The sequence below is a fragment of the Mus musculus genome, chromosome 1 (genome assembly GCF_000001635.26).
Source record: "Mus musculus strain C57BL/6J chromosome 1, GRCm38.p6 C57BL/6J".
Classification (NCBI taxonomy): Eukaryota; Metazoa; Chordata; class Mammalia; order Rodentia; family Muridae; genus Mus; species Mus musculus.
Genome location: NC_000067.6, coordinates 93832104 through 93858398, shown reverse-complemented (window position 1 = coordinate 93858398; position 26295 = coordinate 93832104). Strand labels below are relative to the sequence as shown.

At 46.5% G+C, this 26295-nt stretch overlaps 1 protein-coding gene across 9 annotated transcripts in view; it reads right to left on the bottom strand.

The window, feature by feature from the left end:
- Positions 1–4541: 4541 nt before the first annotated feature.
- The window catches only part of D2hgdh (D-2-hydroxyglutarate dehydrogenase), a 30663-nt gene continuing 8909 nt past the window's right edge, over positions 4542–26295 (bottom strand). For 3 of the 9 annotated variants that reach the window (XM_006529973.4, XM_030243859.1, XM_030243863.1), the window contains exons 5-9: positions 22944–23112; positions 20316–20459; positions 19436–19578; positions 10131–10296; positions 4542–7832 (exon numbers count right to left, since the gene is read on the bottom strand). In XM_006529973.4, coding sequence (XP_006530036.1) covers positions 7573–7832; positions 10131–10296; positions 19436–19578; positions 20316–20459; positions 22944–23112 — 882 coding nt within the window. In that variant the 3' untranslated portion in view covers positions 4542–7572. Of the gene's footprint in view, positions 7833–10130; positions 10297–19435; positions 19579–20315; positions 20460–22943; positions 23113–25609; positions 25804–26295 lie in introns of all 9 variants that reach the window. The other 6 variants (XM_017313036.2, XM_006529971.4, NM_001310767.1 and 3 more) reach the window with 3 other exon arrangements.

The following is a 26295-nucleotide window of genomic DNA, read 5'->3' as shown; positions in this document are numbered from 1 at the left end:
ATCCAGCAAAACAATCACAAATACCAACAAAAATCATTTGGCAGAGTAAAGCACAAAAATCATCCAAATATTACAACTCTGAAACTATGTATTCAGTGAATCACAAGCAGAACAGGTAATATCATTATTAGTATAAATCATCAAATTATAACAATTCGAAAAGGATGTATTCAGTAGGGCAGACATCCAAGGCTAGTGGCATATTTCCAAGAGCAGGTTAATAAATCTCTATGGTCATTGCTCTTAACCGCCGTGCTAACTCTCCAACCCCATATGTTTAATTATTATTTAACATCTAATGCCTGATTTTTTATAAATCTTCAATGCATAAATTTTAACCATTTTAAAACTTTCTAATTAAGGCTTTCTTTACCATATACCAGAACCAACTGCTGATGACACATGTGTAGCTATATGAAATTTCATTGTTGGGAAAGTTTTTATTTATCACAACAGTTTTGAAAATGATTTAAAAAGTAAAACATTGATTTCCCCTGGGATAGGGTCATGTTTGTGACCCTATGTCAAGGGATAGTTTCTTACCCATTATTCTCGCTTAAGATCTTGGACCAGGCTACCAGGAACATGTAAATAAGAAAAGGAATAAGAGAAACAAAACAGATGGATAGCCATGAGAACTACAGCTCAATAATTTTTCTCCGGCGAAGAGTTCCACAGCCGGTTCCAGGAGGCCTCCCCCTTTTGAGGTCGATCGCCTCAGTCTGGGGAACTTGTCACACAGATCCTATTGAAGTTGGTGTGGCAGATTTCCAACCATTTTTCAACTAGAATGGCTACCAAATGAGTAATCACATTGACACTGTGGATTACAAACAACACTAACTTCAGACTCACACTGGGGTGGAACTTGAAGTCATAAAGAAGACAGCTGCCACACAGAAGGGATGAGAGCTGCCAATAACTTACACTGAAATCCAGAATGCCATTTCCCCAAGCCGGGAGAAAGCCAAACTGCTTCATTCATCTAATTACTATGTGGACACAGGATTTATTTGGGTTTTTGTTGTTGTTGTTTGTTTTTCGTTTGTTTGGTGTATTAGTCAGGGTTCTCTAGAGTCACAGAACTTATGAATAGTCTCTAGATAGTAAAGGAATTTATTGATGACTTACAGTTGGCAGCCCAATTCCCAACAATGATTCAGTCGCAGCTGTGAATGGAAGTCCAAGGATCTAGCAGTTACTCAGTCTCACGCAGCAAGCAGGCGAAGGAGCAAGAGCAAGAGCTAGACTCCCTTCTTCCAATGTCCTTATATTGTCTCCAGCAGAAGGTGTAGCCCAGATTAAAGGTGTGTTCCTTAAACTCGGAGATTCAATCTTCTGGAATCCATAGCCACTATGGCTCAAGATCTTCAAACCAAGATCCAGATAAGGATCTCCAAGCCTCCAGATAAGGGTCACTGGTGAGCCTTCCAATTCCGGATTGCAGTTCATTCCAAATATTGTCAAGTTGACAACCAGGAATAGCCACTACATTTGGTTTTTTGTTATTTTTTTTCCCAACAGTGCGCTTCTCTGACAGCCCTGACTATCCACCTGCCACTCCCTCCCAAGCGCTGGGATTGAAGGCGTGAGCCTCCCCTGCCCGTCAACAGTGATTCTGGAACAGGGACTTGAAAGTACTTAGGTTTTATAAAGCATGTGCTCTCACCACAGCTGATATCGTTAGGTTTACAAAGTGTTCCCCTTCCCCTCCCAGTTTTTCACGTGAGTTTTAGAGTCCTCACATCCTGGTAAACTGTCTCCTAATTATTAAACATTAAAAGTTCTGTGGTTCCTGACTTAAAAGAGAAGAAGGTAGTGGGAAGGCCTCACCTCAGTCCTTTCAACAACTTTCTTCACTGGGGTCAGGTGCTGGGCATGATTCCCTAAGGCCATCTCAGAACTTAGAGGAAGTGCAAGGGGTCTGCCAAGTAGCTCTCCAGGCTAACAGCAGGTGATCTGATGGATAAGAAGTACCAGGCTGTTCTCCACCCTGTGGCTCACCTCCCCCACATTCCACTCAGAACATGAGAAGGGTTGCTTCTCTTCATGAGAGACTCTCACAGATCCTCCTGCCCAGGCTCCACATGTTCAGAGACACACAGGGTCAGAGTGGATCTTCTGTGCCCCCCCCCCCAAAAAAAAACATCTGATGATACTTTAGCTGCTCCACAATGGCAGTGGCCCAGAAGGCAGCAGATTGCCCAGGACACATATAGTCAGGTCCCCAAACTCGCACCCTCTTCCAGGCTATGGTTCCAGTTCACTGGATTCTCCGTGGTTTACAGGGTCTGAACAGGAAGAAGACACCATCTACTTTCGTGACACTGGGAACAGACAGGACAGTGTGATATGGCGCTGAGCAGTGGCCCCTAGCCACAGGCTCCTCCAGAATGAGGATCTGGAAGGAGTGGCCAGCCAAACAGAAGGGGCAGTCTGCCATGACCAAGGGGCTCTACCTAGAGGCTGCCTGAGACAAAGAGATTGTGGGTTCTAGCCCCTCCCTAAGGTTTCAAAGACTCAAAGTTCAATTCCCAGCAACCATATGGCAGCTTACAGCACCAAACACTCCTCTCTAGTGGAGCATGATCCTGCCCAGAAGACACAGCAATCCCCAACTGGTCTTGCTGTCCCATGCATTGCATAAGGACAGTTCCATCTACCTAGGGTTATGCCTTCTCTCAGACCAGCCCTGCCAATATGATGTAGAAAGTGGAGCCTCCCATGATATGCACTCAGTGACAAGCAGATATTAGCCCAGAAACTTAGAATACCCAAGATACAATTTGCAAAACACATGAAACTCAAGAAGGAAGACCAAAGTGTGGATACTTCGTTTCTTCTTAGAATGGGGAACAAAATACCATGGAAGGAGTTAAAGAGACTAAGTTTGGAGCTGAGATAGAAGGAAGGACCATCCAGAGACTGCCCCACCCTGGGGATCCATTCCATATACAACCACGAAACCCAGACACCATTGCATATGCCAGAAAGATTTTGATGACAGGACCCTGACATAGCTCTCTCTTGTGAGGCTATGCCAGTGCCTGGCAAATACAGAAGTGGATGCTCACAGTCATCTATTGCATGGAAAACAGGGCCCCTAATGAAGGAGCCAGAGAAAGTACCCAAGGAGCTAAAGGGGTCTACAACCCTATAGGAGGAACAACAATATGAACTAACCAGTACCCCCCCCCCCCAGAGCTGTGTCTCTAGTTGCATATGTAGCAGAAGATGGCCCAGTTGGCCATCAATGGGAGGAGAGTCCCTTGGTCTTGTGAAGATCATATGCCCCAGTACAGGAGAATGCCAGGGCCAAGAAGCAGGAGTGGGTGGGTTTGGAATCAGGGTGGGTGGAGGAGGGTATAGGGGACTTTCAGGATAGCATTTGAAATGTAAATGAAGAAAATATATAATAAGAAAGAAAGAAAGATCAGCTGGGCATGGTGGCGCATGGCTTTAATCCCAGCACTCAGGAGGCAGAGGCAGTCGGATTTCTGAAATCGAGGCCAGCCTGGTCTACAAAGTGAGTTCCAGGACAGCCAGGGCTATACAGAGAAACCCTGTCTCAAAACCCCCCCCCCCCAAAAAAAAGAGAGAAAGAGAGAGACAGACAGACAGACAGACAGAAAGGATGGAAGGAAAGAAAAAAGAAAGTGGCCCCCCTCAGCCAGAACACAGCTAGCAGGAAAAGTGTGCTACCAAGGCTGATCAAACACTAGTTTGCTTTTCTAGTTTGTGCTGCCTGACCAGCCAGCATTGAGGCCAGGCAGATGTGACCAGAGAACAAAGGATCAATTCTTGATTTCTGGGTTTCAGAACCCAGGCCAGGGGTTGAGGACCAGGAGACTACCTGTTAAGCAGAAGGCAAGGGCAGCCAGGGGCCAGGCTGGAGTGACCTGCAGTAGGGAGGGCTCCAGTCCAGGGGATCCCTCTTATGCACCCCTTTTAGCTCAGGGTTCAATGAGAACCAACAGGAGGACCTATCTGGATGCTAATGGGTTTTCCTTTTTCCAGAGTTGGAGGCAAATATTCCCATCCAAGTTAAATGCATGGTACACATCCCATGAGTCACCTGGAATGTATCCTAAAGACTCACACTGTGCTCACTCCCACTGTCCCAAAGACCCACGGGCCACATAACCAAAAATGTAGCTCTCACAACTACACTGCCTGAACACTAAGGCAGGGCCCAACAGCCACCCATTCTATAGATAAATAGGAGTCCAACTTCCCAGGGCAACTGTCCCAAGGCACACCTGTCTAAATAACAGCTGGATGATGGCCAACACAGAAAGACTACTGCAGTCCTGTAGATAAGAACATCATGGGCTTAATCTCAGCACTTGGGAGGCAGAGGCAGGCAGATTTCTGAGTAATAATAATGGCCATGACTATCCCATTACCCAGCTGTGAGTCTATGCAGGACATGTCCCAGTCTGTCCTCAGACCTGGGACAGGAAATGTCAAGCACTTTTCAGGGGCAGACCCGGCCCTAACCAGTGATAAGGGCCATGCTGAGGAAAAAATAGTTACCTTAGGCTATTCGTACATTTATTAAGGAAAAAAATGACACCAGGTTCAGAGCTTGGATATTCTACCATGAAGGAGCACACCAGAGCACAGGTCAGTGACCTCAAAACAGCAGCTCCACTCCAACTGAGCTTGCCCCCTGCTCCCATAGACCCTCTGGGGCAAGGGGTCCTCTTCTAATGCCGATGGGTCACCTACCCATCCAGGCTTTGAGATTCTAGATGGGCAGCAATGGGCAGTTGCAACCAAGGTACCCAGCAGTGTCTTCTACATCACCTATATCCAGGGGCAGGAGCTGGTTCACAGTGGTTACCAGTGGGTAGTGTGATGGACCGGGAGAACATAACCTGGACCAGTAAGGTGTCCATGTCTGCAACCATACAAAGCACTGTCTCTAATCATCTCGTATGACAGCTGTCCTCTTTCTGTGAAGCATGCTGCTATAGAAGACCACATAGCCCCTTGTCGTCCTGGGCAGGGTCTGCACATGCCCAAGCCACCTCCCTAGGGCTGAGACTCCAGGCCATGCTTGCTCACATCACAGAGAAGCTGCTGATCCTCGGTATACTCCTCCCACCGTCCTGGTTAGGTAACAATGTCTCATATTGCAATGGTTTAGATATCTGGCAGTGGAATCCTAAACTTCTAATCCAAACACAATACCCTCTCCCAGCTTGCGCACTGGAGACTTCCCATCTGTGTGGGATGGGAGTAGAGAGTCCTCGTGGTCACCTGTTCTAGCTTTTTAAGACAGGATCTCACTATGGAGCCCTGACTGGCTTGGAACTCTCTATATCAGAGATCTGCCTTCTCTGCCTCCCAAATGCTAGATTACAAACCAGCATCACCACACCCAGCTCTCTCCCACAGGGAGAGACATCTTCTGACTGTAGGCTTACTCTTCTGTGTTGAGGTGTGAGAGACTACAGGCATTAAGGAGATGGCTGTGTCAGAGGCCTGAGGAGCCTGGAAGAATCTCATTGGTCAGTCAGCAAGTCCATTTTCCCATCTGTTTCTAACTAGGTTTTCTGCATGGGTGGGACTCACTACTCCACTGGTCAGTGGTAACAACGTTAGGTGGTTTGTTTTACAGCTACACGCTGCTACACCAACCATGCTCTATTTCACAGGCTCTAACTTCAAAATGCACTCTCTTCAAAACACAAAAGAGAAGCTAGAGGCGACCTAAGAAGAGACCCTTCCCCTGGGATGGATGAACCAAAGGGGGCTTCACATAGCTCATAAAGAGCAAATGGCAGCCTCTTCGCTTACCACATACCCTGTGAGCTTCACAGAACAATGCTCAGAGGAGCAAGAGGAAGGCTGGTCCTGACAGGATGGGCTCCACACGTACCTGTGTTGGGATCCCCACATTCGCTGTAACCTATCTGTAGCACACTACAGGCAGGAGCTACAGCCTCTCACTCTTTGCTTGCTCACATTCCTAACACTAACTTTCTAATCCATGTGTGAAGACGCATTGGGAATTCAGAGCACACTAAATGTGTGGAGAGATGTAATGAGCCACAACTTTACAATTAACTTTATGTGAATCATTTTCTAGCAGCAGCAGGTTGTAGTTCAAATTTTTTCCAGAAACTGATAGCAGGGAAAAAAAATACGGTAGGTGTATTCAGCCTTCCAGACTGCCAGGTCATGAGACAAGCCAAGTGATAGAGAATAGTGTGTAGACCACATGACTGAAAGTCGCTTCTATTCATTCAATTAGGGAACTGTCCCATACCCAGAAAGGTCAGGCTCTGCAGGCAATCATAGCCCTCCACATCTTCTTAGAACCAGACAGGTCTTTAAGAACAAGGTAAGCTGGGTGTAGTGGCACTTGCCTTTAATCCCATTGCTCAGGGGGCAGAAGTAAAGGCAGAGGCATGGAGGAGCTCTGTGAGTTAAAGGTCTATCTGGTCTACATCATAAGTTCCAGAACAGTCAGAATTACGTAGAGAGAACCTGTCTCAAAACAAACAAAACCTGAGGGAATGGCCTAGCCAGGTGGACCACAGTTACCAATCCAAGGCCTGCTTGATATGACAGCAAACCCCACTCAGGCCCTTGGGAATGAGTTCTGGCATTCTCTGTCACTGTGGTAACTAATCTGGGGCTAGACAACTCTGCTGCAGCCCTCAGAGAATACATGCCACAGGGCAAACTGTCCAGTAAGATCCATCCAAGAAATCACATGGTTCTCTTCCCAAAGATGTGGAGGGAGAGGTATTGGTTCTCTAATTGGTTCTTGATTGTGTCAATAAAGGAGGCAGAAGCTAATTGTTGAATGAAGGGAAAAAGATTGAAGTTGTAGGTCCCAGGCAGAAGAAAGAAAGAAGAAAGCAGAATTTGGACCAGGCTTTGGAGTGAGTAGGATGCTGTAGACATGTAGGTCTTGGGGCTCGTAGAGTTTATAGCTTCTGCTGTGGGCAGAAGGCAAGGCAAGATTGAGGGAGCTAGTTGATAAGATTAGGGCAAGAAATTCTTCACCCAGCCATTGAGTTATCTATCTAGTTTTAAGATAATAAAACTGGTGTTTTCTATCCATTGGGGCAGTTGTTGGCGACAGTTTGACAAAGCTAGGCATGAGGGGATGGGGGAGCAATCACAGCTCCAGGGGAAAATGGCCAACTGGCCATTAGCGAAGCTGAGTGAGAGTGAGAGACTGGTGGCAGCCTCGCGAGTCACCAGGCAAATAGGGATCTTTTAAAATTACACGCTATAGAGATGCAACAAAGCAGGTCTCCACAGGCCACCCACCCTAGAGCTGGTGAGATCTGGCCTGTTTGGGAGTAGGGCAATTGCCCACCCACTTATTCTGTCCACAGGACACAAAAGAAGGGCCTGGCAGCTCTATCTGATCTGTTCGCCCCCACAGAGAGGCAACCTTGTCCAGAGGGTGCTCAGAGCTGGCTCCTGGCTAACAGTGAGAGTCAGTAACCTGGTCTATTGTGGATGACATCAGCTGGGAGGCCTCCAGGCCCACCAAACCTTCCTTCGCCTAGGTCCTAGCATCTTGCACAAGCTGAAAAGCTCCATTTAGGCCTGGGCAGGTAGAGTCTTATAGGGGTTCAGGATGCCTTCGGGGTCCAGCATGGCCTTGAGCTGTTGCATAAGCGTCACGGCCACAGGTGGCTTGCTATAGCCAAGTACATCCTTCTTCTTGAAGCCCAGGCCGTGCTCCGCACTGACACTGCCCCGCTGCTCCGCTGTCCAGGCATACACATAAGGTTCCAAGGCACCGAGCAACTCCCGGCTAAAGGCCTCTGCTGTCACGTTCAGGTGAAGGTTGCCATCCCCTGGGGAACAAGGGAACAGTTAGGCTGAGCAGGCCTCAGATCTGCCCAAAGAGTCCTCCTCAGACATCACTGCCCCAACCCCCAGTCAGGTATCTGCACCCCATGCATCCTGGTTCTAAGCCACCACCCTTGGCCCATCCCTTCAACCCTCCAAGGCTATGAATGGCAGCTGCTGGGCCCCATCTTACAGGAATCTGGGCACGTGAGCCACTTTTTAGTCCTCCCCAAAATGACTGGGAACTCCCTCTGGGAACCCTAAAGTCTAAAGACACAGGCTGGTGAGAACCGTTCCTGCACAGCAAAAGGCTTTTCAAACAATACTTGAAATGACAGAGTGCAGCAGTGCACGTCTTTAATCCCAGCACTCAGGAGGCAGAGGCAGGAGGATCTCTGTGAGTTTGAAACCAGTCTGGTCTACAGCGTGGATTCCAGACCAGCCTGGACTAGAGTCCAATGATACTGTCTCAGCCACAGAACTCAAATGACAAGCTCAGATACGGAGGTCACTATAGAGACAGGGTTTTAAGAAAATATCTCTTGGAGTCTAAGAAAATGGCACTTTTGCTGGACCTCACAGCCAAGTTCATATAAGACGACATAACTGACCTGATATGCTGCTAAAGTACTCAAGCCTGTTTATTCAACCCATCTTGAAGAAAACAACTAACCTTGACTTTCCATGAGTAATCAGCTTTTACAACCTAAGCTAATGCATGGGTATAAAGTTGTTACTCTTCCATGCCCCTGACCCAGAGGGCAATACTTATCTCTGTGTATGTGATGGTAATCATTTGCTAAAAATAGCAAACAGGTTGAAAAACAACCTTGAGCGCAGGGCTTGGTGGCACGTGCCTTTAATCCCAGCAATCTCGAGGATGAGGCAGGCAGATTTCTGAGTTGGAGGCTAGCCTGGTCTACAAAGTGAGTTCCAGGACAGCCAGGGTTATACAAAGAAACCCTGTCTCGAGAAAAAAAAAAAAGAAAAAAAAAAAGAAAAGAAAAATGACCTTGAATAACAAATATCTGCCATAAATGTTGGAATCAATAAAACTTGATAGTGTATATTTACAGTTCTGTTTGCTTACGAACTGAGTGGTTTGGGGCCAGTAGGGTTAAGCTGGGGTAAATAATCCAATCACTTGTGAAATTCTGTGGGGCACTGGGCTATACACAGACAGTCTGGTCTTCATTTGAGTTGAGTCTGAACCCCGGGACCCAGTGGTGATAATCCACCTACATGGGGTGAAAGGAGTTCCCTCATATCTCCGGGAACTCTGGCTCCTGTTTAAGTTACTGCCCCCCCCCCCCAAAGCCACCACAGGAGAAGTGTGTGGCTAGTAGTCATGTAGACAACATCCCAAGCTTCTGAGCTTCAGGCTAAACTCCTCCCCAGTTACCTAGCAACAGTAAAGATAACAGCCTACCATAAGAAGGGCTGCTTGGCCTCACCTCGCTCTCTTACTCACCTCACTCTCTCCTCTTACTCTTGTCTCCTCACTCTCTCCTCTCCTCTCATTCTTATTCTCTCCTCTCACTCTCCTCATTCTCTCTCTCCTCTTCTCTCTCTGTCTCTCTCTCTCTCTCTCATTCTCCATCTTTTCCCTTTCCCCCTGCCTTTCTACAATACAGCTCTAAAATCACAGAATGTCTCTATTCATCAAGGCCCACTGTACTTATTCTCACCTACATGGGAAAGTCTCTCCCTCAGCCCTCTATCCCATAACCCCGGGACTACAGGGTGTCCCCCCAGGGCCCTCAGTCGGGGACTGCCCCTTGTCCATCACCCACCCCACACCCCCATCGAGTGGGGTCAGTGGCTTAGATGCAAACCTGGGCCGAGTGGAAAGTGTCTGACAGCCCTCCCCCATCTGCCTGCTCAGAGCACAGGAGAAACTCTGGCCAGACATGGGCTATCCTTCCTCTGCCTTCTTCCCACAACATACTCATTAGTTTCCACAAAATTCTGTTAAAGATTTCTATAAATTATCCCTCATTCCTTCCTCATGTGACCTCTCCTGGCCTGTTCAGTAAATATAAATTTCTTTGTTAGGGACGAATAGCTAAACAGCAAAATCAAAGTTATCAGGCAGGCATGGGCAGACACATGGCAGACATAGGAATTCAAACTTTAGCTTGTTCTTGGTTGAATTAATTCAAGGGCAAGTTAAGCTTTCTCTCTTTCATGTGACAGCAATATATTTGAATGACTCCGATGCTGTCTTTAATGTGTTTAAATTAGTTCAGTTCACCACAGTGGAGCTGTGCCACCCACAGGGGCAGGGTAATGTGCTGGCTCACCCAGGTGTCCATATCCCACCACGTGCTTGGCACGGGGGCCAAGGCGGGTGCGTAGGTCGATCACAAGGTCGTAGAGCCGCTCCACAGGGAGAGATAAGTCATACTTGAACACATAGCCATCTCGGCTGAGTGCCTCTGTGATCCTCTCCCGCAAGGCCCATAGCATCTAAGATCATGAAGACATAGTCAGAGCACACCACAACAGGGCACTTGTGCTGGGGTCACTGAAATAGTGCTGCTTTCATCCAGGTCTCTGGAAGAGACAGAGGTGGGCAGGGGGTCTGGAAGTATAAAGGTCAACTGGGCTCCCGGAAGGACCAGCTCTGTGATAATGCTAGGACAGACTTTGAAAAGATAGACTAGTGGGGGGGGGGGGGCGCACACCTTTAATCTCAGCACTTGGGAGGCAGAGGCAGGTGCATTTCTGAGTTCGAGTCCAGCCTGGTCTACAAAGTGAGTTCCAGGACAGATAGGGCTATACAGAGAAACCCTGTCTCAAAGAAAAGAAAAGAAAAGAAAAGAAAAGAAAAGAAAAGAAAAGAAAAGAAAAGAAAAGAAAAGAAAGGAAAGGAAAGAGAAAAGAAAAGAAAGACTACTGCAACATGGTAGTGGCTGGTGGTAATGCACCCCTTTAATTCCAACACTGGAGAGGCAGAGACAGGCAGATCTCTCTCAGTGCAAGGGAGGCTTGGTTTACAGAGGGAGTTCCAGGACATCCAGGGCTGCACAGAAAACCCTGTCTCAAAACAACAAGTAAAAAGGATCATATTTTCTCTCACAGGTAGAGTCTATATTAACTCTGTGTGTGTGTGTGTGTGTGTGTGTGTGTGTGTGCGTGCGTGCGTGCGTGCGCGCACGTGCGTGTGTGCACACATATATACATGTGGCATGAAAGCAGAAGAGAACCTTTCTGGGGCAAGGACTACCCAAAATTCCCAGGACTCCATTTAACATGAGAAGTCAGCAGAAACATCAGAACCAGCCTTGCACCAGACAAAGGTGTTCAAGGAGCAGGCCCTGTGATCTCATTGAGCTTCAGCTCCAAAAAAGTGAGTTTCTTAACCCAAATCCAAGCCCAGCACCAGCCAAGTGTACAGTGGGATGCTGGGACACTCCAGCCTCCCCCAGATCATTTCCAGGAAACCCCAGAGGGAGCCATCAGAGGCATGACAAGGACCTGGAAGACTCAGACTGAGCGCCTTTGCCATCAGGAGTAGCTGCGGAGTCACCACCAAGCATAAAACTGTCAGATCACGATGAAAGAAGGAAGCTGAGGACAAAAGCAGGTGGAGAGGACCATCTTCATCACTGCAAGCTCCAAACTCAGTCTGTGGCATAAAGGCTTCCTCATGGGATCAACAGGCCACAAGGGCTACCCCACTCCCCTGAACACCTTCGCTATGAAGTAAGGGCTGCAGTTAGTAACAGGTACCACTTCAGTGGGCACGGACTCTAGGGCTGCTTTGGAGCTCAGCTCGTACAGTTCTCAGCCAGCACCATAAAGCCTTAGGATCCCCAGGACCACATGAGCCAGGCATGCAAGCACATCTAAGCATGCATGGAGTGGAGGATGGAGATCAGAAGTTCACGGACACCCTGAACTATGCAGTAAGTTCAATGCCAGCTGTGACTATACACAAACATATCTCAGAAAAAAATCTGGCCAGGCTGAGGGTTTGGGAGATGGGAGGGGTACATTTTTAATCCCAGCACTCACAGAGGCAGGTGGATCTCCAAGTTTGAGTCAGCCTGGTCTACATAGTGACTTCCAGGACAGCTAGGGCTACACAGAGAAACCTTGTCTCAAAAAAAAAAAAAAAAAAAGAAAAGAAAAGAAAAAGAAAAAGAAAAAGAAAAAGAAAGAAAGAAAGACAAGAAAAAAAAAAGAAAACAACAAAAAAAAGAACCAACCAACCAGAAAAACAAGAACAACAAACCCCAAAGGCCAACCAACCTTAACGATAAGGAAAATGATTTAATAAACTGGATAGAATATATAACAGGTTGACTACATAGGACACAGCTCAATGATTCAATGTTTTTCACACTCCACAGTCTCCTTCCTTTTCTCTCCAAGGATCAACCCTGGCAGCTCCCTGCAGCCTCTCTGCCCTCTGCTGGCAGCTCATCCTACTGCAGACAGCAGGACCAGGGCCAGACACCAGGAAATAAAACTCCCAGATTAGGTGAAGAACAGCTCCCAAACAGAAATGCCTCCTGTTCCTATGTCCCCCAGGAACCCAGACAGCTTCCCTGCAACACAGTCAGGGCTGTCCCTCAGACACCGTCTTCTCCTGAACTTCTCCTTTGGACAAGTCTGTGGAGAGCTGTGGCCAACTTATTATAGAGAGCACATGGTCAGCCATGGAGCCCAGGAGAGGGGAGATGTGTGGGGGTAATTCTTTAGTGTTAGTGAAAACGATCTAGATACCAAGAATACATTTTTCACTCCAAAGAAGTTCCTCTAATGGGGGCTGGAGAGATGGCTCAGTGGTTAAGAGCACTGACTGCTCGTCTAGAGGTCCTGTGTTCAATTCCCAACAACAACATGGTGGCTCACAATCATCTGTAATGGGATCTGATGCCCTCTTCCGGTGTATCTGAAGATTGCTACAGTGTACTTTTATAAATTAAATAAATCCTTGGGGAGGCGACCTCAGCCTCAGCAGCAGCGGTCGCCATCTTGGTTCCGGGACTCAGCAGAATTTAGGAAATTAGTCTGAACAGGTTAGAGGGTGCGCCAGAGAACCGGACAGCTTCTGGGACGGGCAGAAGCACAGAGCCGCTGAGGCAGCAGCCTGGGCGGGCCGCAGATAACCGGCCACCATCCGGACCAGAGGACAGGTGTCCGCCTGGCTTGGGAGGCGACCTCAGCCTCAGCAGCAGTGGTCGCCATCTGGGTTCCGGGACTCCGCGGGACCTAGGAAATTAGTCTGAACAGGTTAGAGGGTGCACCAGAGAACCGGACAGCTTCTGGGACGGGCGGAAGCACAGAGCCGCTGAGGCAGCAGCCTGGGCGGGCCGCAGATAACCGGCCACCATCCGGACCAGAGGACAGGTGTCCGCCTGGCTCGGGAGACGGCCTCGGCCTCAGGAGCAGTGGTCACCATCTTGGTTCCAGGACTCCCTGGAACTTAGGATTTTAGTCTGCACAGGTGAGAGTCTGCACCACAGAAGCTGACAGCTTCTGGGAACTGCCAAAGCAACACAGCTTCTGAGAGAGGCCCTGTTTTGGGCCTTCTTCTTCGACCAGGAGGAGGTCCAAAAACAAGATATCTGCGCACCTTCCCTGTAAGAGAGCTTGCCAGCAGAGAGTGCTCTGAGCACTGAAACTCAGAGGAGAGAATCTGTCTCCCAGGTCTGCTGAGAGACGGTAACAGAATCACCAGAAGAACAATCTCTAAACAGAGTCAACTATAACTACTAACTCCAGAGATTACCAGATGGCGAAAGGTAAACGTAGGAATCCTACTAACAGGAACCAAGACCACTCACCATCATCAGAACCCAGTACTCCCACTTCGCCCAGTCCAGGGCACCCCAACACACCCGAAAACCTAGACCTAGATTTAAAAGCATATCTCATGATGATGGTAGAGGACATCAAGAAGGACTTTAATAAATCACTTAAAGAAATACAGGAGAACACTGCTAAAGAGTTACAAGTCCTTAAAGAAAAACAGGAAAACACAATCAAACAGGTAGAAGTCCTTACAGAAAAAGAGGAAAAAACATACAAACAGGTGATGGAAATGAACAAAACCATACTAGACCTAAAAAGGGAAGTAGAAACAATAAAGAAAACTCAAAGTGAGGCAACACTGGAGATAGAAACCCTAGGAAAGAAATCTGGAACCATAGATTTGAGCATCAGCAACAGAATACAAGAGATGGAAGAGAGAATCTCAGGTGCAGAAGATTCCATAGAGAACATCGGCACAACAATCAAAGAAAATGGAAAATGCAAAAAGATCCTAACTCAAAATATCCAGGAAATCCAGGACACAATGAGAAGACCAAACCTACGGATAATAGGAGTGGATGAGAATGAAGATTTTCAACTCAAAGGACCAGCAAACATCTTCAACAAAATTATTGAAGAAAACTTCCCAAATATAAAGAAAGAGATACCTATGAACATACAAGAAGCCTACAGAACTCCAAATAGACTGGACCAGAAAAGAAATTCCTCCCGACACATAATAATCAGAACAACAAATGCACTAAATATAGAATACTAAAAGCAGTAAGGGAAAAAGGTCAAGTAACATACAAAGGCAAGCCTATCAGAATTACACCAGATTTTTCACCAGAGACTATGAAAGCCAGAAGAGCCTGGACAGATGTTATACAGACACTAAAAGAACACAAATTCCAGCCCAGGCTACTATACCCAGCCAAACTCTCAATTACCATAGATGGAGAAACCAAAGTATTCCACGACAAAACCAAATTCTCACATTATCTCTCCACGAATCCAGCCCTTCAAAGGGTAATAACAGAAAAAAACCAATACAAGAACGGGAACAATGCCCTAGAAAAAACAAGAAGGTAATCCCTCAACAAACCTAAAAGAAGACAGCCACAAGAACAGAATGCCAACCTTAACAACAAAAATAACAGGAAGCAACAATTACTTTTCCTTAATATCTCTTAACATCAATGGTCTCAACTCCCCAATAAAAAGACATAGACTAACAAACTGGCTACACAAACAAGACCCAACATTTTGCTGTTTACAGGAGACACATCTCAGAGAAAAAGATAGACACTACCTCAAAATAAAAGGCTGGAAAACAATTTTCCAAGCAAATGGTATGAAGAAACAAGCTGGAGTAGCCATCCTAATATCTGATAAGATTGACTTCCAACCCAAAGTCATCAAAAAAGACAAGGAGGGGCACTTTGTTCTCATCAAAGGTAAAATCCTCCAAGAGGAACTCTCAATTCTGAATATCTATGCGCCAAATACAAGGGCAGCCACATTCATTAAAGAAACTTTAGTAAAGCTCAAAGCACACATTGCACCTCACACAATAATAGTGGGAGACTTCAACACACCACTTTCACCAATGGACAGATCATGGAAACAGAAACTAAACAGGGACACACTGAAACTAACAGAAGTGATGAAACAAATGGATCTGACAGATATCTACAGAACATTTTATCCTAAAACAAAAGGATATACCTTCTTCTCAGCACCTCATGGTACCTTCTCCAAAATTGACCACATAATAGGTCACAAAACAGGCCTCAACAGATTCAAAAATATTGAAATTGTCCCATGTATCCTATCAGATCACCATGCACTAAGGCTGATCTTCAATAACAAAAAAAATAACAGAAAGCCAACACTCACGTGGAAACTGAACAACACTCTTCTCAATGATACCTTGGTCAAGGAAGGAATAAAGAAAGAAATTAAAGACTTTTTAGAGTTTAATGAAAATGAAGCCACAACGTACCCAAACCTTTGGGACACAATGAAAGCATTTCTAAGAGGGAAACTCATAGCTCTGAGTGCCTCCATAAAGAAATGGGAGAGAGCACATACTAGCAGCTTGACAACACATCTAAAAGCTCTAGAAAAAAAAGGAAGCAAATTCACCCAAGAGGAGTAGACGGCAGGAAATAATCAAACTCAGGGGTGAAATCAACCAAGGGGAAACAAGAAGAACTATTCAAAGAATTAACCAAACGAGGAGTTGGTTCTTTGAGAAAATCAACAAGATAGATAAACCCTTAGCTAGACTCACTAGAGGGCACAGAGACAAAATCCTAATTAACAAAATCAGAACTGAAAAGGGAGACATAACAACAGATCCTGAAGAAATCCAAAACACCATCAGATCCTTCTACAAAAGGCTATACTCAACAAAACTGGAAAACCTGGACGAAATGGACAAATTTCTGGACAGATACCAGGTACCAAAGTTGAATCAGGATCAAGTTGACCTTCTAAACAGTCCCATATCCCCTAAAGAAATAGAAGCAGTTATAAATAGTCTCCCAGCCAAAAAAAGCCCAGGACCAGACGGGTTTAGTGCAGAGTTCTATCAGACTTTCAAAGAAGATCTAATTCCAGTTCTGCACAAACTTTTTCACAAGATAGAAGTAGAAAGTACTCTACCCAACTCATTTTATGAAGCCACTATTACTCTGATACCTAAACCACAGAAAGATCCAACAAAGATAGAGAACTTCAGACCAATTTCTCTTATGAATATCGATGCAAAAATCCTCAATAAAATTCTCGCTAACCGAATCCAAGATCACATTAAAGCAATCATCCATCCTGACCAAGTAGGTTTTATTCCAGGAATGCAGGGATGGTTTAATATACGAAAATCCATCAATGTAATCCACTATATAAACAAACTCAAAGACAAAAACCACATGATCATCTCGTTGGATGCAGAAAAAGCATTTGACAAGATCCAACACCCATTCATGATAAAAGTTCTGGAAAGATCAGGAATTCAAGGCCCATACCTAAACATGATAAAAGCAATCTACAGCAAACCAGTAGCCAACATCAAAGTAAATGGAGAGAAGCTGGAAGCAATCCCACTAAAATCAGGGACTAGACAAGGCTGCCCACTTTCTCCCTACCTTTTCAACATAGTACTTGAAGTATTAGCCAGAGCAATTCGACAACAAAAGGAGATCAAGGGGATACAAATTGGAAAGGAGGAAGTCAAAATATCACTTTTTGCAGATGATATGATAGTATATATAAGTGACCCTAAAAATTCCACCAGAGAACTCCTAAACCTGATAAACAGCTTCGGTGAAGTAGCTGGATATAAAATTAACTCAAACAAGTCAATGGCCTTTCTCTACACAAAGAATAAACAGGCTGAGAAAGAAATTAGGGAAACAACACCCTTCTCAATAGTCACAAATAATATAAAATATCTCGGCGTGACTCTAACTAAGGAAGTGAAAGATCTGTATGATAAAAACTTCAAGTCTCTGAAGAAAGAAATTAAAGAAGATCTCAGAAGATGGAAAGATCTCCCATGCTCATGGATTGGCAGGATCAATATTGTAAAAATGGCTATCTTGCCAAAAGCAATCTACAGATTCAATGCAATCCCCATCAAAATTCCAACTCAATTCTTCAATGAATTAGAAGGAGCAATTTGCAAATTCATCTGGAATAACAAAAAACCTAGGATAGCAAAAACTCTTCTCAAGGATAAAAGAACCTCTGGTGGAATCACCATGCCGGACCTAAAGCTTTACTACAGAGCAATTGTGGTAAAAACTGCATGGTACTGGTATAGAGACAGACAAGTAGACCAATGGAATAGAATTGAAGACCCAGAAATGAACCCACACACCTATGGTCACTTGATCTTCGACAAGGGAGCTAAAACCATCCAGTGGAAGAAAGACAGCATTTTCAACAAATGGTGCTGGCACAACTGGTTGTTATCATGTAGAAGAATGCGAATCGATCCATACTCATCTCCTTGTACTAAGGTCAAATCTAAATGGATCAAAGAACTTCACATAAAACCAGAGACACTGAAACTTATAGAGGAGAAAGTGGGGAAAAGCCTTGAAGATATGGGCACAGGGGAAAAATTCCTGAACAGAACAGCAATGGCTTGTGCTGTAAGATCGAGAATTGACAAATGGGACCTAATGAAACTCCAAAGTTTCTGCAAGGCAAAAGACACCGTCAATAAGACAAAGAGACCACCAACAGATTGGGAAAGGATCTTTACCTATCCTAAATCAGATAGGGGACTAATATCCAACATATATAAAGAACTCAAGAAGGTGGACTTCAGAAAATCAAACAACCCCATTAAAAAATGGGGCTCAGAACTGAACAAAGAATTCTCACCTGAGGAATACCGAATGGCAGAGAAGCACCTGAAAAAATGTTCAACATCCTTAATCATCAGGGAAATGCAAATCAAAACAACCCTAAGATTCCACCTCACACCAGTCAGAATGTCTAAGATCAAAAATTCAGGTGACAGCAGATGCTGGCGAGGATGTGGAGAAAGAGGAACACTCCTCCATTGTTGGTGGGATTGCAGGCTTGTACAACCACTCTGGAAATCCGTCTGGCGGTTCCTCAGAAAATTGGACATAGTACTACCGGAGGATCCAGCAATACCTCTCCTGGGCATATATCCAGAAGATGCCCCAACTGGTAAGAAGGACACATGCTCCACTATGTTCATAGCAGCATTATTTATAATAGCCAGAAGCTGGAAAGAACCCAGATGCCCCTCAACAGAGGAATGGATACAGAAAATGTGGTACATCTACACAATGGAGTACTACTCAGCTATTAAAAAGAATGAATTTATGAAATTCCTAGCCAAATGGATGGACCTGGAGGGCATCATCCTGAGTGAGGTAACACATTCACAAAGGAACTCACACAATATGTACTCACTGATAAGTGGATATTAGCCCAAAACCTAGGATACCCAAGATATAAGATACAATTTCCTAAACACATGAAACTCAAGAAAAATGAAGACTGAAGTGTGGACACTATGCCCCTCCTTAGAAGTGGGAACAAAACACCCTTGGAAGGAGTTACAGAGACAAAGTTTGGAGCTGAGATTAAAGGGTGGACCATGTAGAGACTGCCTTATCCAGGGATCCACCCCATAATCAGCATCCAAACGCTGACACCATTGCATACACTAGCAAGATTTTATCGAAAGGACCCAGATGTAGCTGTCTCTTGTGAGACTATGCGGGGGCCTAGCAAACACAGAAGTGGATGCCCACAGTCAGCTAATGGATGGATCACAGGGCTCCCAATGGAGGAGCTAGAGAAAGTACCCAAGGAGCTAAAGGGATCTGCAACCCTATAGGTGGATCAACATTATGAACTAACCAGTACCCCGGAGCTCTTGACTCTAGCTGCATATGTATCAAAAGATGGCCTAGTCGGCCATCACTGGAAAGAGAGGCCCATTGGACACACAAACTTTATATGCCCCAGAACAGGGGAACGCCAGGGCCAAAAAGGGGGAGTGGGCGGGTAGGGGAGTGGGGGTGGGTGGGTATGGGGGACTTTTGGTATAGCATTGGAAATGTAAATGAGCTAAATACCTAATAAAAAATGGAAAGAAAAAAAAAATAAATAAATCCTTAATAAAAATATCCTTTAAAATAAATAAATATTTTTTAAGAAAAAAAGATGTTTCTATCCATGCCATGGAACCCGAGGTGTCTTGGCCATCTACCCCATCTCTGCAGGACAGGCTAGGCCCCGGCAATGTGAACAGGAGGGAAGGCAGGGAAAAGGAAGGTTACAGTACCTGGACTTTCCTCTGGTCGGTGGCCATAGTGCCATCTGTCACCAGGCCAGAGTTCAGCACCTGCTCCAGGACGTTCGTCAGCTTCTCAGCATCATGTCCTGCACTGGAGCCTGAGGTCTCAACCAGGACATAGAATGGACTCTCTGAAAGGAAGCAGGAGAGGCACTGTGAGCCACAGTCTCGACTGCCAGCATCCACAGTTAGAACCACTTTCCTCCCGGTCATGCAACTAAGACAGCTCTTCCCGGGTGCATGACGTGACCTACAGAACAGGAAGCATTCAGGCTCGCTAAATTTCACATGGGTTAAATATAAGTTTTCTGCTGACAGAGAAATAGACAAAGGTGACCCTCTGCAGGAAACCCCACCCTGCTCACTTAGCCCCATGCCTGGTTCCAGTTCCATACATCCCAACAGCCTGATTCAGAAGGGCTGGCACAGCAAGATAGCTGTGGGCTCTAAGAGATGGCTTGTCTCTTCTTACAGACTACAGAATCCCGGGGAAAGGACACTGTGTGGATGATCAGCTCAGACATGAATACTACATGCTAAAGACAGCAATTTCTATCACAAGAACTGAATGTTTAAACATTCTAAAAATTAAAAGTGTATTACTAACTCACCGAGGGGCACTGTCTCATTCCTTAACACAACATTAAGACTTCTTCCAGAACAATCATACAAGTTCATCCTACTACAGACTGAATGCAAGTGTTAAAGACAGCACGGCTTTCCTATACACAATGACCCATGGCCACACAGTGCTCCTTTCCCACCCATCTTCCTAAGACATTCCACTGCCCCCACCTCTGAGTCAGCCAGCATATCCCACAGTGTTGAAGCAGCAAGGCAATGTAGCCAAACAGGACAGGGGTAATACCTTGTACTGGGTTGGTCAGCTGGAGGTGCTGTCCAACCAACTGCATGCATTCAGTATCCATGAACTCAAAGGCAGACAGGATCTCACCCAGCATCCCCCTGCAGGTGCGGAAGGTCTGCAGAACCTCAGCAAACCCAGGGCAGCCTGTGATGGGACACAGGGCATCAGACAGCTCAGGATGAAGGACATCAGAACCCAGGGCCTCCCCCACCACCTAGTCAGGCCTCCCCTTCTCAACAGCAACACCAACCCAACTCACACGGACAAGTGGAGTGACTGTGACTGGCTTGGTGCTCCAGGCAACACTCTACAGATCAGTCCACAAGTACATTTCAAGGTCTCTAGATCTGAAACTATGCCTAAGAGCTTTCATGGGGCACTCAGAATGTCAAAGGGAAGTGGGGGTGGAGTGCAGAACAAGAGCTGTCAGAGATGGGTCATTCCTCTCTCCCGTCTGCAGTAAGGTCTAACTTGTTCTCAGAAATTCATCAAACACTCATCTATGGACACCTGAGATCCCTGCAGTGCTATAGGGCTTGGGAGACACAGCACAGCCCCAGGGTAGCTGCCCCCTCAAGTAAGGACGCAGAAAGAAATCGAGGGAATGTGTCCATGGGCAGGTGATCCAGAAACCCTGTGGTAGGAGATGTTCCTGGACTTTAGAAGATCCAGGACTAAGCCGGGCATGGTGGCGCACGCCTTTAATCCCAGCACTCAGGAGGCAGAGGTAGGCGGATTTCTGAGTTCGAGGCCAGCCTGGTCTACAGAGTGAGTTCCAGGACAGCCAGGGCTACACAGAGAAACCCTGTCTCGAAAAACCAAATAAATAAATAAATAAATTAATTAATTAATAAGATCCAGGACTACCTAGCAATAGCAACACAAACCCCTCCAAGAAGAAAAAAACAAAAAACAAAACAAAACAACAACAACAACAAAAACGCCCTTACCCTAGGATTCTAGGAACCAAACAAATAATTCAAAACAAGGCTCTAGGAACCAAACAAATAATTCAAAACAAGGCTCCATATACAACCCAAGGTAGCTCAAAACACTCAGGCACGACACTATGAGAAACCAGGTCCTCTGCTATGAGAAATGCTCCTGGCTGCATTTATAGGGATTGAGAGACTGAGAAATGTCTGATGCAGACAGATGAAGAGTTAAAGAAACAATGTTGTAACAGAGACTCTTAGGACAGAGTCCATGGGGCTGGAGAAATGGATGTCTTTTTAACGTGCTGGCTCCAAGCACAAGGACCTGGGTCTGATCCTCAGCACCCACTTGAAGAGCCAAGCATGGAGGCTGGAGAGATGGCTCAGAGGTTAGCGCATAGGCTGCTCTTCCAGAGCACCTGGGTTCTGGTCCCAGCATCCACATGGTGGCTCCTAACTACCTGTAACCATAGTCCCAGGAAATCTGACTCCTAGGCTCCACAGGCATTGCATACACATGGTGTATAGACATACATACAGGTAAAACTACATACAAACAAAAGAAGAAGCAGGAGGAGGAGGAGGAGGAGGAGGGGGAGGGGAGGAGGAGGAGAAGAAAGGAAAGAAAGGAAAAGAAAGGAAAAAAGAAAAGGGAAGAAGAGGAGGGGAGGGGAGGGGAGAGGAGGGGAGGGGAGGGGAGGAGAGGAAAAGCCAAGCTAGGCACAGTGTGCACATCCTGAATTCCTGCTTGAGGAAAGATAGGTGGATTCCTGGGCCTCACTGGCCACCTAGCTCAGTCCAATCAATGATTGCCAGAACAATAAAGAGCCCTGTGTCAAACAAGGTGGGACAATACCCAAGGTTGGTCTCTGACTTTCACAAGCATGCATATAAATATGTACCTATACATCCACACAAATTAAAATAAATCAATAAATAGAATAAAGGGGCACAATAAGAATCATTAACTGAGAAGAGACCATCAGACCTCCGGCCTGCTCTGCTGGGTCTGGGATTTGGTGAGTCACACATGCCTAGCTCCCTCCAGAATTCACTCAGTTTAGCTGAAATGAGTCAGCTTCGGACAGAAAGGCAGATAGCAATGCAAAAGAAGGTAAGAGAAAAACAGGAGCCACAGGCAGGCCATAGACAGAAGCTGGCTTCACGGGAAAGCAGAATGCTGTGAGGGCCCTGTGTACGGAGAGGCTACGGCCAACTGTGGAACGGGAGATAGGGATGTATGGGGGGGACAGAGACAAAGAGTGACAGAGAGAGATAGAGAGAGGGAGAGGGAGAGAGAGAGAGAAAGAGAAAGAGAGGGGACGAGAGGGGGAGAGGGAAAGACAGACAGAGACAGAGATACAGAGAGATAGAGAGGCCCACTGCCCCAGAGAAATTACTGCTATGCCTCTGCCTCTCTCAGGAACACACAACATACTTTTTAAATCCAAGTGTGGTGGGACAGAGAAGAAAATCTCAATTTTGTAAGAGTGAAGTGTGTTCTGACCAGGAACAATCGTTATTTCTGGTTCAGGCTACACTCTGGACACCTAGAGGGCCAGGACCCAGATGTCCTCCGACAGGAAGCAGAGAGACATGGAGCCATGGGGTCTTCTTCCACCCTCACTCCGACATGTCCAGAGCAGCTGCCCCCTCTCCGATAGCTGGCTCAGAAGCAAACTGAAGGACCTACCAAGGAAAGCCACATTCACAGCCTTAGGCCTGGGTGGGCACACAATGGACACAGCAGTGATGACTCCTAGGGTGCCCTCTGACCCAATGAACATCTGCTTCAGGTCATAGCCTGTGTTGTCCTTCCTCAGAGATGTCAGGCAGTTCAGGATGGTCCCATCAGCGAGTACCTGGCAAGAGGAAAGAGATGGGCCTTCCTACACCAGCCACCCTTCCCTTCTCTGGAAATGCTGACCCAACTCCAAATACCCCCCCCCCCCCCCACACACACACACAAAGTAGCCATCCATAAAGCCTCACCCACCCTCCCGTGCCACCCCTATTGAGTCACAGTGACGCCTGGGAAGGAATGGAACCTGGAGTGGGATAATCAGGCTTAGGATGACTTCTCCCCAGCTAGAACAAGGCTCCCCTGACCAAACCTAAAGCCAAGGAGTTCACTGTCTGGCTGCGGGTGGAAAACCCAGTCAAGGCTGAGTGCACACTTGCGAGTGAGGAGCACAGCTAAGAAGAGCAAGGAGCACAGACTGGGCGAGCCAGAAGCACAGCTGCAAGGGACAGGGAACAGATCTGGGAGAAGCAAGGCACCTGTAGAGCAGGGAGCAGCCAACATGCAGCTTGGGGGCAGGGAACATACCTAAGGAGCTGGGAGCCCAAGAAAGGGGAACAAGGAGCACAGCAGGAGACAGAGGGAGCACAGCTGGGAGGATTCAACAGCAGAGAACAGCCCTGCCTGCCTTCAGGGCCCTCGGTCATAAAGGCATTGCTGACTGTTGGTTCCCGTATTGGAATTCTACCTGAGGTTTGTTGGCTAAGATTTCAAGTCAGAACAACAACAACAACAACAACAACAACAATAATAATAATAATAGATAACCAACCAGAAAACAGAACTACTGAGACATTGGGACTTGCTGGATAAGGCACAGTTTTACATTTGCCCTGGTAACCTAGTAAATAGGACAGAGGCTCTACCCTTAAAACCCAGCAGCAGATGTGACAAAGTGAGTGAGTCTTCACTGTCAACTTTACCAGTAGAAAACCAGGAGCAAGGGAGATGGTTCAGTGGGGGAAAAAAAAAGCAGCACAGAGAACTTGAGTCCTGATTTCTAGCAGCCACATAGAAATCCAGGGCTAGAGCTTATGAGCTGGATCAGCGGTTAAGAGCACTGACTGCAGCCGGGTGTGGTGGCGCACGCCTTTAATCCTAGCACTCGGGAGGCAGAGGCAGGCGGGTTTCTGAGTTCGAGGCCAGCCTGGTCTACAAAGTGAGTTCCAGGAAAGCCAGGGCTATACAGAGAAACCCTGTCTCGAAAAACCAAAAAAAACAAACAAACAAACAAAAAAGAGCACTGACTGCTCTTCCAAAGGTCCTGAGTTCAAATTCCAGGAACCACAAGGGGGCTCACCCGTAATGAGATCTGACACCCTCTTCTGGTGCATCTGAAGTCAGCTACAGTGTACTTATGTAAAATAATAAATAAATCTTTGAAAAAAAAAAGCTGGAGAGATGGCTCAGCGGTTAAGAGCACTGACTGCTCTTCCAAAAGTCCTGAGTTCAAATCCCAGTATCCACCAGATGGCTCACAACCATTGGTAATGAGATCGGATGCCCTCTTCTGGGGTGTCTGAAGACAGCTACAATGTACTTACATATAATAAATAAATAAATATTTTTAAAGGGGGGGGGGCTGGAGAGATGGCTCAAAGTTAAGAGCACCGACTGCTCTTCCAAAGGTCTTGAGTTAAAATCCCAGCAACCACATGGTGGCTCACAACCATCCATATGGGATAATGGAATCTGATGCCCTCTTCCAGTGTGTCTGAAGAGAGCAATGGTGTACTCATATACATAAAATAAATAAATAAATCTTTAAAAAGCTGAGTGTTGACTGGGCCCATTTGCCAGAAATACCTTAAAAAAAAATAAAGACACTCAGCATCTCACACACACACACACACACACACACGCACATACACACACACACACACACACACACACACACAAATACACAGATTGTGGGGGGGGGGGGGAAGGAAAGGGGAGGAAAGAATTAGGGGGAAGAAGGGAGGGAGAGGAAGAGGTTGGGGAGAGGACCATGGAAGCACTAGGCCTGTGGTGTCTATATGGGTGTTCCCAGAAATATTTAACTGAAGTAGAAAAACTTATCTTAAAAGTAGGCATCAACAGCCCCCAGCTTGACTAAAATAGCCTAAGCCAGAACTGATATCTTTCTGCCTCCTAACACAATGTAACCAGCTCCCTCCCTCTCCTGCCAGCATCCTGTCCCAGCCTTGATGGACTGTATCCTCTCAGAGTGAGTCAAAGCAAACCTTTCTTTCTTCTAGCTACTTCTGCCAGCATTTTATCACATCAGTAAGAGACGGGGCTCAGGGAAGGGGATTCAAGGGTCCTGGAGGTGAGCTGGCAGGTGTAACTCCACACCAAGTTGGCCTTAGCTAACCTTCCTCATTTTCCAATTTCTGAAAGTCAGGTACAAGGAGAGCATCACTGCCTGAGAAAAGTGCCCCCTGGTGGCTCCTCTGTGAACTCCACGTGTCCCTGAAGCTCTTAGAGCCAGAACCATTACAATAGGTTCAGCAGCCTCAGACTGAAGCTAGGACACCCCCGGGGCAGGCTTTGCACCCCTTTGGAATCTGGCTCACCACTTCCAGGCCCAGGACAGTCCCTCGAAGGGAGCCATATCTCAGGAATCGCAGGCCACCAGCATTTGTTGCCACATTTCCCCCGATGTGGCAGCTGCCCTTTGCTCCCAAGTCCAGTGGCATGATGAAGTCCCGCTCCTGCACGTACCTGCTCAGCTCCTCCAGCACACAGCCTGCCTGGCAAACCAGGATTCCTACAAAGGGCGACTGAGTTACCAACAACCACTGGAAACTCTAGGGGTATGAGAACTCACTGCTGAGAACTCCCTTGTAGGTAAGAACCTCCCAGAAGGAATGTTCTCCACGGAGCCATCTCTTCCTTCTAGACAGAATCAAAACACTTGGTCCTTTGAAATTACAATATAAAACAAGAAAAATCAGAAGGGCAAAAGTGGAGGAGAATCTTCTTGCATGGTTAAGAGGAGAGAGGACAAGAAAGGTCTGTGACACAGCAGTGTCTCAGCCTGTGGAGCACTGCGCTGCTGAGTTACAATGTTCCCATGCTTTTGGTGTTGAGAGTGTTGCTGACAACTGCAGACAGCAGTCCTCTACACAGCTAAGCAGCCTCGCTACTGAAGAAAAGCTAGGAAGCCCCTTCACGGGTGCCACTGTGTGGCCATACATGTCCAGGAAGAACTGCTACGGCAAGGACTGGATGCAAATGGAACTTGTGTGATATGCCCACT